This window comes from Muntiacus reevesi, chromosome 7, assembly GCF_963930625.1.
Source record: "Muntiacus reevesi chromosome 7, mMunRee1.1, whole genome shotgun sequence".
Lineage (NCBI taxonomy): Eukaryota > Metazoa > Chordata > Mammalia > Artiodactyla > Cervidae > Muntiacus > Muntiacus reevesi.
In genome coordinates this window covers 84,882,504-84,902,967 of record NC_089255.1, presented here as the reverse complement: position 1 = coordinate 84,902,967, position 20,464 = coordinate 84,882,504, and the positions used below count along the sequence as shown (strand labels likewise).

General features: G+C 54.0%; 1 protein-coding gene across 1 annotated transcript; it reads left to right on the top strand.

Annotated features, from left to right (window-relative positions):
- Positions 1-16,281: 16,281 nt before the first annotated feature.
- On the top strand, positions 16,282-20,198 carry IRF2BPL (interferon regulatory factor 2 binding protein like). Its single transcript, XM_065941912.1, has one exon. The coding sequence runs from the start codon at positions 17,040-17,042 to the stop codon at positions 19,362-19,364; it is 2,325 nt and encodes a 774-aa protein (XP_065797984.1). The 5' UTR covers positions 16,282-17,039; the 3' UTR covers positions 19,365-20,198.
- The last annotated feature ends 266 nt before the right edge of the window (positions 20,199-20,464 follow it).

The following is a 20,464-nucleotide window of genomic DNA, read 5'->3' as shown; positions in this document are numbered from 1 at the left end:
CACCCACTGTGGAGCTTCCCTCTTGGAGCTATGGAAGAAACCACCTGCCAATGCAGGAGGTTGAGATGCAGGTCTGATCCCTGAGTCGGGAAGGTCCCGTGGAGGAGGGCATAGCAACTCTCTTCAGTATTCTTGCCTGGAGATTCCCCACGGACAGAGGAGCCCAGCGGGCTACAGTCCATGCGGTCCCAAATAGTCAGACACGACTGGAGTATCTTAGCACGTGTGCACACCCTGCTGCAGGCTGGTGTGTGTGTGTGTTAGGGCTGGGTGGGGGGGTGGCTTCTGAAGTCAGCATGTCCCCTGGGCAGAAACGAGCGGCTCTACTGCAGGAACCATGACAGTGTTATCAGTAAATAATCTCCAGATTCACAGGCTGAGGAGAACCAGCAGCCGTGTCCTTTCGTTGTCAGCACTGCAGACCCCTGCTTGCTCCTTCCTATCTTGGGCCCTGACGGCCACAGAGGATTGACCGAGAAGGGAGCCGCCTTCACACTGGAGGATGGCTGGAGCGGCTGGCTCTGCCCTCATTCAGGGTGGCCCTCCTATGGAGCTGTTTCCACTCCTTTTCTCAAGAACCATCCTCAATGGAGTGTCTTTCCAGGAGAGCCCGGCTCCCTTTACTTTCAAGAGCTGCGTCTACGGGTGAGGGGTCCTGCGAGTGCCCATCACCCTGGGTCTCCTGGACGCTTTCTGGTTTTGTGTGCAGATGTTTCCGACACATGCGTGCATGCAGCTGTGTCTGTGTTTCTGGTCCCAAGGAGAGTGGTGCTGGCATGGGCTGGGGGTTGGCACCACCTTGGCAACAAGAGCCCCAGGACACCTTTTTTGTCCATTACATTCCACGCCTGGCTGGGCTCTCTGCCTGCTGGGTGAGTATTGACCCCCTGCACTTTTCCAGCTAAATTTCCAAGTGTTCTTTAGGCAGAAATTACAAGTGCTGTTAACTTGAGAACGAAGTTCGGAGCCTGGCACCCAGCTGTTCTCCGCCCACCTCCTGGAGACTGGGGTGCTTCACGCACACACGGACACAGAGGCAGCTGCGGTCACGGGTCTGAAACAGGCGGACCGGCTAAACCATACCTTCGTCTCAGCGCTTTTTGGGTGCACACAGACCTTTCCGGTACCGTCTGCCCTTTTGCTTGGCCGGCCTCTTGCATAAGACCTGACTGCCCCCAGCTCAGTCTTTCTGAAAAACATGTTTAGTCCCCCCTCCAGAGAAACTCAAAACACAGACACTCGTTATGCATTTTCCTGGAAGCATTCTATAGCTCCAGCCTGGGAAAGCTTCCAAAAGTTTTCTGAACCAAAGATAATAATAATAATAATAAAGAGGTGGGGGAGGAGAGAAGTTCGGGCAAACGTTCCAGTTGATTAATGTTCAAGGGAACAGACTTGGATTGTAGGGAAAGAAGAAAGGAAGGGTTTTCCAGGTCAATTTAAACATTTGTGCTGTTTGCTTTAAAGGCAATTCCAAAATCGCTGGCCTCCCCAAAGTGATTTTTTTGGAATCTACCCAGAGGGCAAAAACTTACCGTCCCTTCCCCCATCTGGAAAGCTTTCACACCAGGGGCCCTACTCATTCTTGAGCTCTGGCTTCAGAGAGAAGGACTTTCCCAACTTTCCAAGACTCCTTGCCCTCCCTCACCCGGCTGACCCACAGGAGTTTGCGTTTGCTCCACCCTGCAGCAGCTGCATTCCAGCTGTGGCGTCGTGAGGAAACATTTAAGAATCCTCTGGCCGGAAAGGTAGATGAGAAATGTGTCCTCACGACACCTGCACGTGGGCGGGGATCTGCAAACAGAGACACCCCGAGGAACGGATTCTGGACTTTGGGTTCCCTTGGCGAAGAGCCAGCTGTCAGCTAACAGGAAAGGTTTTTAGTGGTCTCAGGGATAAACGTGCTGATCAGCCTTGCCCCCTTCCCCTCCCCCCCACCCCTGCTGTGAAATGCAAGAAAAGGAAAGTCAAACAGATTTGTGAGGCAGTCAAAAAATATTTTCACTTACTCATGAGCGCTCATCTTTTTAATTAAAGCACAGCCTCTTGCTGAAAACAAGCCTTTGGAACAACAGAGTAAACAGAACCTTAATTTAGGGATTTGCCAGCTGATGTTGACTACTGTGGGAAGGTTACAGCAGCAGCTTCGAGGCAGACGGTGGGGCGAATGTCTCCTAGGAACTTCCCTTGTCTTCCAAAGATGGGAGGATTCAGGTGCAGAGAGGGGGACCTCAGAGACCAACAAGAGTCCTTTTAAGTGCATCGAAGTTGGCCAGACAGGGCAAGCCTGAGTAAATGGCTTTCCCGGCAGCTGAAGTTCTCAGCAGCTGTCAGGACAAATGCCACCAAGCCATCCTTGTTTCTGGGAGTGCTCAGCCTTCACTGGGGTCTCTCCCTTCCGTCTCTTTGCCATCATATTGTCTTCCACAACTGCACCGCAGCCCCTCAGGTAGAGGCTAGCCCATCTCACTATGTGGTTTGAGAACAGCCGGCAGCAGCTGCCAAGCTTCACGCTGTTTTATCCTGGACTCTTCATTTCCTGGCTCTTGAGATTCCGTCCCCTTTCCCTAGTACCCATGGTAGCCTAGCCAGACAGCAACAAATTAACCGCCATGGAAATGCTCTGAGAACTCAGTATCCAGGGTGAGGACCTCCATGAATTCCTGGTGCTGAAAACGGATATGGAAATTTAGTAGGAGAGCTGGGGGCCTGTGTCCCAGGGAGCGCCCCCCCCCCCCCAGCTATTGTGAAGGCTTCCTTCTACCCACTTCTTCCTGCTTCTGCTGTCCCACCAGACACTGCCTTACCATCCACCACTTCACATCCCAAGGTCACCAGTGCCTCGGCTAGCACCCCACCCCCACCCCACAACCCACTCACTTTCCATTCATGTCCTTTTAGATGCAGTCTGCATAGTTGCCATGGAGAGCACTCCCACCCCACCCCACCCCCGTACCTCTGGGGGCTCTGAGACCCTAGAAGGAAAGCACCAGGAAACCCCAAATCTGCTCCCTCCTGAAAACAATGACTTCCAGGGTCCGTGCCAGACACATTCACAGCACCCGAAATAGACTCATTGTCCTCTTGTGCAATATCCAGGAATTTGGTGAAACTCATCATATTTCAGGTTACCGATAATGCAAGTTTGGAAACTGAAACAGGAAGGAACACAAGCTGAAAAAGCTTTTATCCAGCCCACAGCATTTCTCTCGCCAGATGCAAGACAGTTTGTTTTGTTGGGTTTTTTTTTTTGGTTGTTGTTGTTTTTTGTTTTTTTCCAGCAGTACTTTGGTGGGGTTAAAATTAGCTGGCAGCATTCTGGTCACATGCTAGACAGCAAAACAAAAGGGAGTTGTTCCCTGGCAGCCCCTGCAGCAGACCTTCCTAATCCACGAACTTCTGGGAAGACCACTCCTTGGGTCCTGCGACAGAAGGGCCACACCACCGACTCCCCTCGGTGACTGTCCTACTCTAACGGGCAGAACTTGGATATGGTCTAAGCTGTTTGGGATCTCAGGGTGTGCCTCCATGTAGGAAGACACTGAGGGCCGCAAAATGGCTTTTCCGGATCTTCCCATTTGGGAGAGGAAGGTTGAAAAAAGGAAGAACTTGTGAAGGCAACAAAGAAGCAGACACCACAAGGACGGAGAGAGATGGGGGGAAGTGGGGGGGAGGGGATAGTGTCTGAAGTGTGAGCATGGGCACCATCTTCTGGGAGCATGGACTGCTCTGGGCACAGCTAAAACGTGAACTCATGCATCTGAGCTCCACGTAGGCAGCACTTTGGATAGACTCTTTGTCTATGGACCCTGATGATAGGGGCTCATCGTGATCTGCTTTGTTCTTTCCAGCTTAAAACTGTCACCAGAAGCCCTGGATGAAAAATACAGCCTCTGATTCACACACACAGTCAGGAAACATCCCTCACGTTCAGTGCAGAAACATGTCGGTCAACCTGGGAAAGAAATCACCACCGCGAAGTATGCTTTTGGCTTGCCAAAGCTTAGCAGCTATGAGAGCCAAAAATTCAGCTGCCTGGATTTTCTGGGGAAGGTGGGGGTGAGTATGGGGGGGGGGTGTGATATGGGGTGGGGGTGAGGGAGAAAGAGGGACTTTCTGAATCACCTGATTTCTGCCTCCAATTCCTGTTAAATTCCAAGCCAGAACCCACCTCGAAATGTCTCAAAGGCCAAATGCTCCTAAAAATCGCATTCAACACTACCCCTTCCAGCCTCGTGCCTGCTGGCAAGGTGAAGCAGATGGCTTTTATTGATTAATTTATTTATTTGGAAGGAGCTCCTCGAAGTAAGGAAATTCCAGGGAGACAGAAAGCGTAGGCCAGAATTGCCGTGACAATCACAAGCAGACAACTAGAGAGGCAGGTTAAAAGACACTGCGGCGAAGTCCCAGGAACCTGGGCCATTTTCCATCTTTCTCCCATCCAGCCTCCATGTCAGCCATGCATTTATGAAGAACTACCTCATTTGGTTCAGCCTTCTGTGGTATTCACGGGTTTGTGTGAGCTCTGTAGAGCCTGCTTTGTCAAAGGGGCTTCACAAACCAAACAGGCCTCTGACTTGGTTCTTCTCCTGAAGCCCTCATTATACAGACAGACCCAACAGAAATTCCCACTGCCTTAATGCCCAGCACAGAAAGTCCTCTTTAATAAACATACACCATTTTTCAGTGGAACAGCCTCAAGGTGTCAAAAGTACATAAAGGTCTGAAAGCTGAAACCCTAGATAAACAGTATGCTGAAATATATTTAGCAGAAAATATTGAAAGCCACAGGAAAAATATGTTCTCTTCCTGGGATGTTAACGAAAGTTTAGGTTCAGGAAACCTTCAGGAAATAGCGAGTTGGGTTGAGAAGGAATACTGCTCAATGTAAATAAATCACTAAACCTCCTTGGCCTCCACAGGCCTTGGCTGGAATGGAGTATTTCATTTTTTCCCCCCATTAAACAGGCCACCCGGAGAGTTGGCATTACAGACCTGAACTTGTACCAAATCTGAGTGTGCTATTTTGTTTCTGTACATTGAATCAGACGGTGTTTCAAATAGAAGCTTGTGCAAAATGGGGGTGGGGAGGGAGCGACCAACCAGACAGGCGCACCCTTCCTCTCAGCATAAATGAAAGACCTGCTCCACCTCCCATCACCCAATGTCTTGGCTCTGACAGGGACATACCCTCTGTTTGTGTTGCCTAGGGTGATGTCATGCTCATTCTAAAGCCCAAGGGTTCTAAGGGACTGGGTTGCCTCTGGTGCAATAGGATGCCTTCAGAAAGACCCAAGATTTCCTGAAGTCTCAGGGTAGGTAGGGAGAACAAGGAAAGGAGCAGGCACCCAAATCTCCCCAAGATGCATGCTCCATGATGTAAGTGGCTGGCTAAAATATCTGGCATCTTTGCCGGTTTAAGTTGCCAGCCAAATATTATTAAAAAGATAAAATACACGCAAACTGTGCAGAAGGCAGGACTGGTGTGTTTACATCCGGGTTGTGATGACTCAAAAGACTTGGACTTGCTGAAAAGCTCTATTAAAAACACAGCTTTGTGAGGGCCCCCCCACCGCCACCCCCACCCCCGCCAGGGAGCAGAAGGAAGCAGGAGAGGGGTGGCCATTGTTTGGGCGGGAGGTGGGGGCTTGGGGGTACGGTGACCTGCCCAGGGGACGGTTAAGCAGGCCCGCGGGGCCGCTGGTGGGCACTGAAGGCCAGAGCAGTGCTCAGAGGCTCACGAACCTCGGCGCCAGAGCGGGGAGGGTTAACCTTTTTTTCCAGAACATTGATTTCACCATCTCACCGACTCGCGGGAGGCGGGGCGGGAGCGCGGAGCGAGAGCCTGCCGCGCCGCGAGGAGGCTGCGGATCACAAGGCCATTCTGATAGCCTCCCGTCCCCATGGCAACCGCAACGGCATTTATCAGTTCCTTCTGCGCACAGGCACAGCGAAATCTGCATTGCACATGGCAGGCTTCCAGCATCCCGAATGAAAGAGCACTTTGAACGGCTGCCAGGTTTGGGAAGGAGCAGAGCTGTCAGGGCTGCTTAGAGCTGGCAGTTTATACCGGGGAGGCTCTCGCTTCCCAGAATCCTCCGGGCCTGGCGCGCTGCCAAGTGCTTAGCGGAAGCTAAAAAGTAACTCGCTCCCCTCCCCCGCCCCTCCCCTCCCCCTCCCCCCGCTCCCCTCCTCCTCCCCCGCTCCCCCCGCTCCACGCCATTCACCGCAGCGGCGCTCTCAAAAATTTTCCACATGTCCTGTGTCACCCAGTGCAGCCTGTACAATGAAAACCAGAACGCGGCTCCCCATGGCTGGCCTTTTATTAATCACTGGGGGAGGGAGGCCAGGCTGGGATCAAGACACTGGACAGTCCGGAGCACCGGGTCTCCGCCGTACATGCCGGAACCACTGGCCGTGAACCTGTGTGCGGTGTGCGTGCGTGTATGTGCCTTTTTTCGGCCTGAAAAATACATTAATAAAAATAAAAGCAGCTTCAGGACTGTAGACACCCTGAGTAGAGCTTGCAGACGCCCAGAGTTCGGGGACATACACACCCCCGTAGGGGTGGGTAGGGTGGGTGGGGTGGGTGCGGGTTTCGGTTGGGTACCTCTCAGCTTTCATTTAGGTTGGGGAATTGAGGTCATGCAGGCAGCGTTGTTCAGATCCAGCCTTTCCAAGAGCCCTGGGGAAGAGGGTTGTTATTGAGAGCCGAGTCTTTTCTGGAGCTTTCCTCGAATCTCTCTCGGGTGTCCGCAGTGAGAGCTCTGAGACCACCGATGGGGAGGAAGCTGGGAGATGATTTTCAATGGGAAGTTTACCAGATAAGTTCTGACTGTCAGGCACAGCCCAGAGCACAAGGGCTTCTACTAGCAGAAGCCGCAAATTGGCAAAGCATTCACTGTGCTGAATCTTTTTTTTTTTTAATCATAATCTACACTGAGATCAAGGGCTTGAGCTTTATTTTCCAGCACAAATAGAACGAAAATTGTCTGCTGCTTAGGCGGTTGGATAGAGTTCAGGAAAACTATGTCTGGCATTAATTCCAAAGTGGAGGTTTTGGTTCAAGCGAGGCCCATTAATTTCAGTAAACTGTTTTCACTAGTCCAGACCCTGCTGTGCAAGGACTATTTATTACCTTTTGCTAACCTGATGTCTGCAGAGTTGTAAAGCAAAGGAAAAAAAATCCAGGGAGGAGATATCTATATCTCGAATCAAATGGGTTCTGCACCTTTCCTTTGGGGGCCATGTTTTATGGGGCATTTTCTGTCCCTGATTTTTCTTTATTAGACTTTTTCTTTTAAATCCATCTTGCAATGAATTTGAGAAGAAAAAAAAAAAAAATCCTGATGGAGAGATCCTGGCGAGAGCAAATATCTGTCTCCTGCCTCCTTCAGAAGGGTACCTCCCAGCCACAGGGATGTTTTGTGTGTCTGTCCCTGGCTTCCAGGCTGCAGGTCCAGTGCAAAGCCCTGACATGAGTCACCCTGACCATCCGGTCTAAAATACACCAAGACAGTCAATTTTGGCGTTTGTTCTCCCTAGGAATTTTACTAGCTGCCTTAGAAAAGCACATAAATTGCTTCCCCCTCCTCTTTTTTCCATGCCTCCTCTTCATTCCCACCCCTCCCCAGTCCATCTTGATGTCATTTCAAAGGGAAGGATGAAAAGGGGGGATTTGTCAGGCGGTCAGGTTTGTGAATGTGTCTTTCCAGCCCCCAACACACCCCCACACCCCCCCACACACCACACACCCCCCCACACCACACACACACCACACACACACCCCTGAGAATGTTAATCAGAACTGCCCCCAACACACCACACACACACACACACACACACACCCTGAGAATGTTAATCAGAATTGCCCCCAACACACCACACACACACACACACACACACACACACACACACCCTGAGAATGTTAATCAGAATTGCCCCCAACACACCACACACACACACACACACACACACACACACACACACACACACACACACACACACACACACACACACACACACACCCTGAGAATGTTAATCAGAATTAAAAGCCAGTCAGTACTATTAAAGCATCAAACATGAAGACTTAGAGAAGGAGGGGGCATATGAGGGGTAGAGGCAGTGGAATGGAATATACAGAATATAATTCAGTCCTCTGCGCCGACTTGTTAAAATAAAGCAGGGGAAAGGTAGCACCAGCTTGGTTAGCTTGTCAAACTTCAGAATTACTGGTCTTTTCCTTTTAACTCCTCTCCCCATTCGCAACCCCCGCCCCGCCCCGCCCCAAGACAGTCAAGCTTTGCGCCTTTCCCAAGTGTGATTAATCTCTGGCAGAGGCCAGAAACAGGAGTAGATTTCTTGGCTGCCCGTTGTGATAAACAGTCTGTTCTTGGGAAGAGTAGGTGAAGGTGGCGTAAGGGAGGGGGTGGGGTGGCGATCTGCGGGCCGTGTTGGGGGGTTGGGGGCGGGAGGGGGAGGGGAGGGGAGGGGGCTCTCTAGTCCCGCCCTCCCGGCAAATGCCACTGCCCTTCCTTTGGAGCGCGTGGTTTTGGGGTGGGTCAGGTTTCCCGGCTTTCAGAATGTGCGCAGACAGTGGGCCCATTCTTGCAGCCCGTTCACGGCGTCCAGGAAACGTCGGAGGGACACCGAGGGCTCGGGGAGGGGTTGGAGAGCTCTCGGGAAAGGGAGGGGACGGGAGCCCGCCTGCCCGAGGATTCAGACCCCAGGTCGGATGCTCCAGCACGGCCGACCGCGGGCTCCTGCGCTGGGAGCCGCCCAGCGGGGAAACCGAGGCAGCCACCGGGAAGGCTGGGGGGCGGGGGGGGGGGGTAGGAAGTATTGTAAAGCGAAACTGGGAGAGCCAGAAGATGTTCACAGTAAAGGGAGGGGCTGTTTCGCGGCGTTGGAGGCCGCTGGTATGGAAACTCCAAAGGCAAGAACACTGGCTGTGGGTTTCGCAGCGGGTTCATTGTGTGGGCAACCAGGCAGCGAGCGGCGATATGAAAACGTGCGGAGGGGAAGAGTCTTGGGCTGAAGGGAAATCAGTGCTGAGAAGGCTGCGCGCGGCTAGGAAATGTCACCAAGGAGAGTGCAGTGGCACCGAATAAAAGATGAATAATCGGCTACCTTTTGGAAAAGGAGTGTAGTGTAAAATTAACAACGCGAGAAACGCGCGTCTTCTCAGCCTGAAAAGCAAACCCTCACCTCCTGCCTCTCCTCTCCAACACACACACACACACACACACACACACACACACACACACACAGACACTCCACCCCACCCCTTGTCTACCCTGCATCCAAGCCGCCTCTTCTAGGCTCGTTTTCCTTTGGATTTAATTACATGAAAATGCTGAACAAAAAACCTGTAATTACACCCTTAGTCCCTGCCACTCAGGCCCAGCACACTTCCTGCTTAGTTTTGTTTTTTAAAGAAGAGGTCATTGCCTCTTTTCATTTCAAATTGACCAAAACAAAAAAGTAAAAGCCCCCAATAAATCCCAACTGCTGCGAGCCTCCGAGCTTCCGGCACCACCAGGAACTGGGGATGGGAAATCCTTGTTGGTCTAGGAGAGATGAGGAGACAACCTACCCTGGCTATTGTCTCCTCCTAGCTTTTTGGTCCAGAGGCAGTCACTGTTTGTTTGTCCCATCAGCCCAGAAAAACAGAGATGCTGAGCTGACCAGGAGGACGACTGAAGAGTATGGATCAGGCCTCAATTCTTCTAGCTATTTTACCTAGAAAGATTTAGTGCCAGAAAGGAGATTCCTGACAATGGTTTGCCTTTCCACACCCCTAGGTATTAAAATAGAGATACTCACTGTAAGCCCCCAAAGTTTGGAAAACAGGTAATATCAACACTTAGCAGATGAGGAAACTGGGCCTGGAGAGAATAAACAGATTGCTCTCTGTCAGTCATGTGGCCGGTGGGGGCGTGTTGTACAAGCACTGTCTCTGATGACTTTGGGGCTTTTTCTTCAGGAAACTAGGACACCTAGGAGTAAATGGAAGCTTCTAGATTCTGGGCTAGAGTCAGCCTGGCTTCATTCATCATTAGATCCCTAGGGCTGAGAAAGTATTCTCTAAATAGTTGAGTAACCTAATGAATGGCAATGGAAGGGCACATGTTTAGGAGCTAGGAGTTGGAAACCCACTAGGCCCTCTGGCACCCAAGTTTCAGCTTTGAAACAAAATATAAGTGATGAGAATAGCTTCACACTCATCCGGACACGGCAGGCTTGAATCCTCTGGATCTGGCCAGAGAGGGAAGTTGAGGTTATCCAGATGGTGGTCCCCTAGATGGGTCAGGGTTGAAGGCTATCTTATTCCCTTGATTTCCAGCTCCTGTGGTACCTATGCCAGGCTTGATTGTCAAGGTACAGGCCTCTCTTAGGCTAGAAGTGCTTTGAGGAGTAGCCTGCCATAGTCATCAAGTGGCCCCCCAGACCAAATACAGGACAGCATCTATTGGGTGGCTGCACACAGAGTCCATATTACCTGAATCTGGTGAATGCAAAGGTTTGTTACTTGACTTACGGGTTTGGAAAGAGGTTACTTCCACCATTAAGTGGATCTTCTCCACTTCCTTCTCTTTCATCATGCAGCCTGGGGGTCCTTCTCAGGTGTGGATATTTAAAGTCAATAGCTATCCTCAGTAAGGGAAACTCAGTAAGTTCCTAAATACTTCAGCATGTGCTACAGCTTCAGATTTTCCTCCATCATCTCTACCTAGAGGCAGGGTATAGAAAAATCCAGGAAGGTCTCAGGGGATGCCTGGGAATCATGGCTACACAATTTTGCTCAAAGCTGAATGATGACTGATTTTAACTCCCTCCAAACTAGTGCTAATTTATGCATGATCTCCCGTCTACTGGCACAGTAGTGGCATTCTTCACCTGGAAATTTCTGTAGGAGAGACATTTTAACTTTCTCGCAGTTTCTTACAAACAGCTAGGGTACCCCCACCCCCATCCTCCAAAAAAGGCTGGCACCCCTGGAACAGAAGAACACTGGATTTAGAGCCAGAGAACCTGGTTTTCAATAATTCTGGACTAGCTCTGGATGTGCTTTCCTGACCTACACAGGAGGGTGTTGAAAGTAACACCTAAGTCACAAGGCTGGTGTGGTGATTGGTGAGATAATGTCTGGGAAGGCATTTCAGAGCTCTGGACAAATGCTGGTCATTCTATTGTTCATAATCGCTCCCATTTTATTAAGTACATTATATTATTTATCTTCCACACAGGCCAATGAGACTAATTATACCCCTTTTACGGACTAAGAAATACAGGGTCAGGTGATCTGGTCAAGGTCACAGAGCTATTTAGGGTCAGCCAAGTCCAAGTGGAACATCATAATGTTAAGTATGTACTAAATGCTAAGCGCCTCCTCTTTCTCACTCCCGAGTTGCGAGTTGAACCGCCTAGCTAAGCAAGATGAGTCCAAATATTTCGCGATGTTCCTTAGCCCATGCACCCCAACCGGGGACAGCACTTATGGCTGTCCTTCTGTACCAGACTTGACCGAGGACAGCGAGGCCGCAGCGAGGGCTTCCCGCTCTGACGCCCCGCCTTCTGGCAGCCCCGGGGCAGGAAAGCGCCGGCGACGACGGGTCTCCGAAGCCGGGTGGTGGAAATCCCCGGGCTCTGGTGCGGGCCGGTGGGAACCCGCGGGGTCGCTGGCTCCCTGCTCAGGCCCCGGGCGCACGCGGTGTGGGGCGGGAGGGTCTGAGCACCTGTGGTCCTGACCGCTCGCTGCCTGCCTCTCCGCCCACTTTCGCCCTCCAAGTCCCCCTTCCCGATTTACCCCTCTCCTTGGGGTGTGGCTGTTTGTTTTAACCCAAACGGATCGGTGAATAGCACCCTTGTCTGGCGCTTTCCTCCGCCCCCCGCCCCACTCGAGGATTGTTCCCTGAGAGGCTCATTCCAGGGTTCCTTGATTTTGGGGACCTGAGAAAACGCGCTTTTGCTGAGGCCAGCGTTCACGGGCCCCCCCACCCCGTGCCCTGGCATTCTGGCCAGCAGAGGAAGCGGGGAGGAGGCAGGAACCAGACGCGACTCCCCCCCCGCCCGCGCCTTTCTTCTCTTCCCTGCTCCCCGCCCCTTCAGGAAGAAAGCAGTCAAGAGATCTGATCGCTCGCTGCGGCCGCCGCGCCAGCACCAACCGCTCTGTCCTCCTCTCTCGCTTCCACCCAGTTTTGCAGGGAGCGCCCGGCTGCCCGCGCGCCCGGGGCTGGGCAGGTCCCAGCGGGCGGTGCAGCCTCCCCTCCCCCCGGGGCTCTTAGCGAATCACGTTGTTCCTGGGATTTCATGATCTAGTGGCTCTTGCGTAACCCTATGCCCTGGCCTAAATTAACTTAAAAAAAAAAAAAAATACCAGGATTAATCCTTTAAGGAAAAGGCAAATACTTCCGTCACGGAACCGGCCTGGGAGTAAATGTGTAAATCACCGTGCTGACTCGATTCCCTCTCAGTCCTCCAGCCCCCAGGGTTGAGGGTGGGGGTTCCTGGCCTGGGGATGGGGGGCGCCCAGCCCACACATTTGTTTTCATCTACTTCGAGGCGGCTCCAGCGGGCCGAGGAAATGGGTCCTGCTGCCTGCTGGCTTGAGTGTTACCAAAAAAGGCCTTTCTCTTGCCTGAGAGCTTGGCCTGCACGTTGCAGTAGGGTGACGCGAGGTTCAGCCCGGGCCTCCTCGAAGGGCCGAGCCAGCTGGCTGCAGGATGCCAGGCCAGAGTCCGTGTCCTCCCCCCCCCACCCCCATCTCTGCCACAAACCAGCGGGGGTGCGAACAGGAGACTGCAGGGAGTTTGGAGGTGCATGGATCCAGCCTGCAACCTTCTCACCTCTAGCGGGGGTGTCGCCTCCGGAAAGGCCAAGTGGAGAGCTGAAGTTTTGCTCCAGTTTAAAGCTGGGTCCTCCGAGGATGCCAGCTCAGATGCCAAAGCTGGGGGTGGCGTGGGGGGACCAGCCACCGTTGGACCTTTGGGAAATTACAGGCGTTTCCCTTTGCACCAGATTGACCCCTGACTTGGTCAATCTCCAAGACACTCCCCGCCCCCCAAGCATTCTGCCGAGCTGTGGGTCTCTTCACCTAGTGTCTTAGGTAGAGGCCCCCCTTCCCCCCACCTTGCTCAGTTACTTCTCATTGTGGAGGCAATATTGTCACATGCAATTCTCCAAGGGAAATTTTTCTCCAAAATATTGATATTCTTGCCTCTCACAATCCCTGACACATCCCCAAACAGGGCCATCTCCAGACAAGCGGTTAAGATGAAATTTATCACCTTCAGTGATGATGATTCTTTGAGGGGAAAGGTATCAAGAGAGCTATGCCTTTTAAAGGATTACAAGACTGTAATGGAAGTTTGTTTAAATGCATGTTTATTTCTGACTTGGTGTGTCTGAGGATACCCAGCATGTACGTGTGTGTGTATCTTCTTTAGTAACAGCAAAGACAGACAAGGAGATGGAGACATATGTGTGTGCATACCAAACATAGCACTATGACACAGAATCCGACTTGCTTTCTCTAGCAGCCTGGCTAGAGGGTTGGGGCTAAGTTGCTTTCTTCAGTATTTTTTGGTTTAATAATGGGATAGGCTGAATAAGTATAAAGGCACAGATTAACTAGCCAAGCTAAAGCTAAGCAGCCTCGAGCCCCAGGCTGGTGGGAATGTCACTATTTCCTAGCCCTGTGTTTTGACTCACTCCAGGGTAGCTGTGGTGTGGGGAGGGTTGAAGTCTGGGAGGGTGAGGCAATGCTCCCAGCAGCTCTTTACAGAGAAATCACTGCCGGGAGCCAGCGGCCAGGGAAAGTTTATTATTGTTGGGGAGTGCACAGTGAGCTCACTGTTTTGCAGAAACAGAAATCTGACTGCTTTTGAGATGAAAGAGGGGCTCCCTAGGGCTCTTCCTTCCCCCCTTTCTCCCTATTCTTAAAAACTCACCTTCTTTTGCACCCTAGGACCCCAGAATGAGTGGGAAGTCAGGGTGCTGGGGAGGGCTGAATGGGGGGAAAACAGATTCTGAAGGTCGTCAAAATCAAAATACTTCTTGTTGCTTCAACTGAACTTTTTTTTTACAATTAGTAGTAATAGTAGTGATAAAAGTAGGGATCCTTATGTTCTTTGTAACTTACAAAGTATTTCTATACGTTAATCAGCAACAGTACCATCAATATCAATACTGATAATAACCAACACTTACTCACGGCCTCCTGTATTCCTGACACTTCTACACACTGTGGCATATTTATGCTACAGTCTCTGACAGGTGCAGGCCCACAGCTTCTATGGAAGAAGTCAATGGCACAATCTACCAAGAGGAGGGTGGGGGGCACTTATGAAGATGTATTTGCATAGTACTTTACATGAGAATTGTATGTAACAAACTGGGGGGGAGGGCTGATGGAAATTTTGAGCACTCCAAAATACCACTGAGAACCTAAACTTGTCAAAGGCAGCATTCAAAACAGATTTACAGTATTCAGATCTCAGTTCTGTCTCTCATGGCTGTGTGACCTTGGACAAGTTATTGAACCTCCTTGTTTTCTGAGCTTATAAAACACAGTTAGTAATAGAACCTACCTTGTAGATAATATTGAAGGTTTAATGATAATTGAAGTAAACCACCTAACAGTGTCTGACCCACAGCAAGTCAAAATGAGTTATAACAAGAAATAAAATGACAGCTCAAATATTCCTATTAAGTTGGGAACTTGGATCCCATTTTACAGATGGAAAACAGAGGTCATGTTAGGCTAAGTAATAGCTTAAGGTCACAAAGCCAGCAAGAGAAAATTCTAAGTGTGTCAGACTCCAGAACCTGAAACTCTATTACATGGTCACCCTTCTCCAGCCTTGCCCAGGACTACCTTAGTCTACATGGAGAAAAAAAAAATTTTTTAAAGTAGACCCAATACTTGAAAGAATCAGTGGAAATGCCCCTTTGACCAACGTATCTGTTCCGCAATAAACACTAATGATGAGACGTGATCTTGTAACTGAAAAGAAATCAAGACCTTGCTCAGCCTTCTGGGGCCCTATGGGATGAAATCACAGCACAGAGAAAAGAATTTTGAAAACTGCGGCGGTGCTTTACAAAGCTCTATCGACATTATTAAATGGCTGTCCCCACCTTCTTTTTATCAAACCGGGGAAAACCACTCACCTGTTTGGTCTCTCCAGCACCTCCCCCTCCCAGCCCTCAACTGCAGCTGTGCGCAGTCAGTAGACTGTTTTCCTTAAAGGCCTCCGGGGGTGCTCGTAGCTTCTTTAGACATTCAGCCAAAATTTTTAAAGAGTGAGGCTTGGGGGGAGGGGTATCTCACCCTGAATTCATTTTAGCTCCGTCGCTGAAGCTCAGGTTCCTAGACCAGGGCACAAAAACAAAAGCGAAAAGGCAGTTTCTGGAAGATTGGAGAACAGCTAGTTTTGCAGGTGCTTCGGCATCAGGGGTAGTAATGAGTGTAACATTCATACGGGAGGGGGGGTCGTGGATGGGGGGAAAGAGGTTTGATTGCAGATGAAATATGCAAATTTTATATTACATTGTGAAATTCACAGCGAAAAAATTCTTGAGACAGGACATATTTAAATTCACTGCCCGGGGTGGGGGGCGGGGATGGGGTGGGGAGCGGGATCGGAAGCGACGCTCGTGGTTTTGCAAAGCGTTTAAAACTTGGGAAAGCCGGGCGGGGAAAGGAAAGGTCATCGTCTGTTTTAATTTCCAACCCCCCCCGCCCCCCCCACCCCGGGCCTGGACTTCCAGCATCAGCTCGCCGGGCCTCAGCTGTTGTACACACACACACACGCGCGCGCGCACAGCCGGGGGGGAGGGGAGGGCGGAGGCGCGGAGGAGGGGCTGACTGGGAAGAATCTGGGCGGCCTGCCGCGCATGCGCTTTTCCGAGCAACAAGTGGGCTCCACGGAGGAAGTGTAAAGGGGAGGGGCGGGGGGGGGGAGAACTGGTGCAGAGCGTGGTGGTGACGTCAGCGCTCCGCCCGGGCGGCATCCCGCGCGGCCAAGCCCGGGACAGCGCGAGCCGCAGCGCGAGCGGGAGCGCCGCGCCGCGCCTCCGGAACGTAGAGTTTTAACAATCACAACCCCACATTCCGGGCGAGCGCTAGCGGGGAAAGGGATGCGACCCGGGCCGAGGCGCCGCGCGAGCGCCCTGCAGCCAACGTGAGCGCCGCCAGCCGCGGGGGGCCCCCCGGCGCCGCCGGCCAGGCCCGGGGCGGGCGGGCGGGTGGGTGGAGGGGCTGGGGTCGGCGGCGGGAGCCTGCTGGCGTGCACGCCTTCTCTCCTCGGCTCTCGTGTGTCCTGAAAGCAGTGACCGCGGCGGCTGCACTCGCGGCCGTGCACGCCCAGCCGCCGCCAGCGGAACGGCCGGCCGACCTCTGCGGAGGGGGAGAAGCGCCTCGCGGTTGCCAGCTCCTCCCCCGGCCCTCCGGGGAAGCCGCGACTTCAGCAAGATTGGACCCGAGCGCCGGGTGGCACTGCACCCTCTAGCCTTCGTCCCGGGGAGCCTGGAGGGGAGAGGACGCAGGTCGTAGGGGGTTCCCCCCCCCACCCCGCCAACCAGGGGAGGAAGAGACAACCCCTTGCGAGCTTCCACGCACCAGCTTATACTCCGGGGAGGGGGCCAAGAGCCAACGGCCGCCAGCACCCGGCCACCCTCGCCCCCTCCCACGCCCCGGGCCCGGAGCTTCCAGCCTGGGTCCACGACACCAGGAAGAAGGCGCCGGAGCTTACCTCGCGACGAGACAGCCGCAGTAGGAGGAGGTGGGGGCGAGGAGCCGGGCTGCACTCGTCCGCCGCCCGGGCGGTGGAGCCCCCGGCGGCCAGGCACTGCGCCGGCGGTGGACATTCGCGCTCGCTCCAGCCCCTGGGGCAGAACTTTCTCGCCCCCCCATCCCCCGCTTCCTCCCCCCGCAGCCGGACTCCTGCCCCAGCCGGCCGGCCCTTCGGGAGGAGCAGGCGCCGCGGAGACAGCTCGGCCGGGGGAGGGGGCCTCCCTTCCCCAGGGCCAGCATCATGTCGGCGGCGCAGGTGTCCTCGTCTCGGAGACAGTCTTGCTACCTGTGCGACCTGCCCCGCATGCCCTGGGCCATGATCTGGGACTTTTCGGAACCCGTATGCCGCGGTTGCGTCAACTACGAGGGCGCCGATCGCATCGAGTTTGTGATTGAGACAGCGCGCCAACTGAAACGGGCGCACGGCTGCTTCCAGGACGGCCGCTCCCCCGGGCCGCCGCCTCCCGTCGGGGTCAAGACGGTGGCCCTGTCGGCTAAGGAGGCGGCGGCGGCAGCTGCCGCGGCCGCAGCCGCCGCGCAGCAACAGCAGCAACAACAGCAGCAGCAGCAGCAGCTCAACCACGTCGATGGTTCCAGCAAGCCTGCGGTGCTGGCGGCCCCGTCCGGCCTGGAGCGCTACGGCCTGAGTGCGGCCGCCGCGGCCGCGGTGGAACAGCGCAGCCGCTTCGAGTACCCGCCACCGCCCGTAAGCCTGGGGAGCAGCAGCCACGCCGCGCGGCTGCCCAACGGCCTGGGGGGCCCCAACGGCTTCCCCAAGCCCACCCCGGAGGAGGGACCCCCGGAGCTGAACCGCCAGAGCCCCAATTCTTCTTCGGCGGCAGCATCGGTGGCGTCTCGGCGCGGGACGCACAGCGGGTTAGTTGCAGGGCTGCCCAACCCAGGGGGTGGCGGAGGCCCCCAGCTCACCGTGCCCCCCAACCTGCTGCCGCAGACGCTGCTTAACGGCCCGGCCAGCGCTCCGGTGCTGCCTCCGCCGCCGCCTCACACCCTGGGCAGCCGTGGGCCCCCGACGCCTGCACCCCCAGGGGCCCCCGGGGGCCCCGCTTGTCTCGGGGGTGCCCCCGGCGTTTCGGCCGCCTCGTCCTCCGCGGCGTCCTCGACTTCGTCGTCGGTGGCCGAGGTGGGCGTGGGTGCTGGCGGCAAGAGGCCCGGCTCCGTGTCGAGCACCGACCAGGAGCGCGAGCTGAAGGAGAAGCAGCGGAACGCCGAGGCCCTGGCGGAGCTGAGCGAGAGCCTGCGCAACCGCGCGGAGGAGTGGGCCAACAAGCCCAAGATGGTCCGCGACACGCTGCTCACGCTGGCCGGCTGCACGCCCTATGAGGTGCGCTTCAAGAAGGACCACTCGCTGCTGGGCCGCGTCTTCGCCTTCGACGCCGTCTCCAAGCCCGGCATGGACTACGAGTTGAAGCTGTTCATCGAGTACCCCACGGGCTCGGGCAACGTGTACTCCAGCGCCTCCGGGGTGGCCAAGCAGATGTACCAGGACTGTATGAAGGACTTCGGCCGGGGTCTCTCCTCCGGCTTCAAGTATTTGGAGTATGAGAAGAAGCACGGTTCCGGGGACTGGCGCCTCCTTGGAGACCTGCTGCCCGAGGCTGTGCGCTTCTTTAAGGAGGGCGTGCCCGGCGCCGACATGCTGCCCCAGCCCTACCTGGACGCCAGCTGCCCCATGCTGCCCACGGCCCTGGTGAGTCTAAGCCGCGCCCCCAGCGCACCCCCGGGAACCGGGGCCCTGCCGCCCGCCACCCCCTCGGGCCGGGGCGCAGCCGCCAGCCTGCGCAAGAGGAAGGCGTCCCCGGAGCCTCCGGACTCCGCCGAGGGCGCGCTGAAGCTGGGCGAGGAGCAGCAGAGGCAGCAGTGGATGGCGAATCAGAGCGAGGCCCTCAAGCTCACCATGTCGGCTGGGGGCTTCGCGGCGCCGGGGCACGCGGCAGGGGGCCCGCCCCCGCCGCCCCCACCCCTAGGACCCCATTCCAACCGGACCACCCCGCCCGAGTCAGCCCCTCAGAACGGCCCGTCGCCCATGGCCGCCCTCATGTCGGTGGCAGACACTCTGGGCACGGCGCACTCGCCCAAGGACGGCAGTTCGGTGCACTCCACCACGGCCTCCGCGCGGCGCAACAGCAGCAGCCCCGTGTCACCGGCCTCCGTACCCGGGCAGCGCCGCCTGACGTCGCGGAACGGGGACCTGAGTTTACAGGTGGCGCCCCCGCCGCCTAGCACCCACCCGGGCATGGACCAAGTGCATCCCCAAAACATTCCGGATTCCCCTATGGCCAACAGCGGGCCCCTCTGCTGTACCATTTGCCACGAACGTTTGGAGGACACGCATTTCGTCCAGTGCCCCTCCGTTCCCAGCCACAAATTCTGCTTCCCTTGCTCTCGAGAGAGTATCAAGGCCCAGGGGGCTACCGGCGAGGTGTACTGCCCCAGCGGAGAGAAATGCCCCCTAGTTGGGTCGAATGTACCTTGGGCCTTCATGCAGGGCGAAATCGCGACGATCTTAGCTGGGGATGTTAAAGTGAAAAAGGAGAGAGACCCTTGAACCAGGAGATAACCACCCCCTTTGCCCCAGACCAGCTCCTCTCCTGTCCAGAGGGCCCCTTCCCAACCCCGTTGACCGCCCCCCACCCCTTCGCTGCCCAAAATGTAGAATTGTGAATATAACAAACTGCAAAAAGTTAGTCTTATGTATAGACATTATTTTCGTCGTATGTTTCTATATTTTGAAACAAAGGTATGTTAACTTCTTCATTTGAAGGATAAGCTGGTTTGTGTTAAGTATAATAATTGGTTGGGTCATTTGCATCATATTCGTTAGCATTTATTGGTGGCAGAGTGTTTGCCTAGGTACAGAAGTAATAGCCCTTAGCAACGACTGCTGCTGGTGTGTATTTTTGTAAATGTTATGCACTCACAGAAAGAAAAAACACAAAAGAAGATGACTTTTTTTTTGCCAAGGCCAGTGTTGCTGCCTAAAAAAAAAATGATGCTATAAAATGGTGAGAGCTTCTTTCTGAACAGCCCCAAGTGTTGACGTCTTCACTTTATTTTGTTCAGTTTTGTTCTGTTTTTTTTTTTCTTTTTTCTGTTTCCTTTGCAAAATGGTAAGGGGGGTGTTGGGGGGGGTGGGTGTTTTTTGTTGCAAGTTGGTGAGGGAAAATGTTTTTTGGTTTGTTTCTACTGACTTGAATGTGTTGGATCTTCACGTGTTGTTTTGTTTTTGCTTTATTGATGCACGGATGCTTTTTGAACAGTAGAGCGAAATGCTAGACATGGAGAATCTGCTCTGTTCGTCCTTTATACATTTCTGTAGTTAACAGAACACTGTAATGTGCCTTGGAGCTTAGTAACTTGTAATAAATTCAATTGATATTAATTCTGCCCCGAGTCAGCAAGTGTGTTTTTCCAGGGCTGAGACCGCAGAGCTGCACCAGCAGGGACAGCGCCTCACTACTTCCGACAGAGAGCACGGACTGGCGCGGTGCCTTTGAAAGCCCTCAGCGGTGGCCTCTGTAGAAGGCCCAGTGCTGGCTGGCCGCTCCTCCCCTTCTGTACCAGGCTATTTACATTCACCTCTGGGGTGGGACAGTTGCTGACTAAGCGATTTCTGTTTACTCTTCAGCACCTCTGCTTCCCCACCCC

What these genes read in the sequence shown, in the direction of transcription:
- IRF2BPL (XM_065941912.1), top strand. Translation starts at nt 17,040, where the DNA reads ATGTCGGCGGCGCAGGTGTCCTCGTCTCGGAGACAGTCTTGCTACCTG.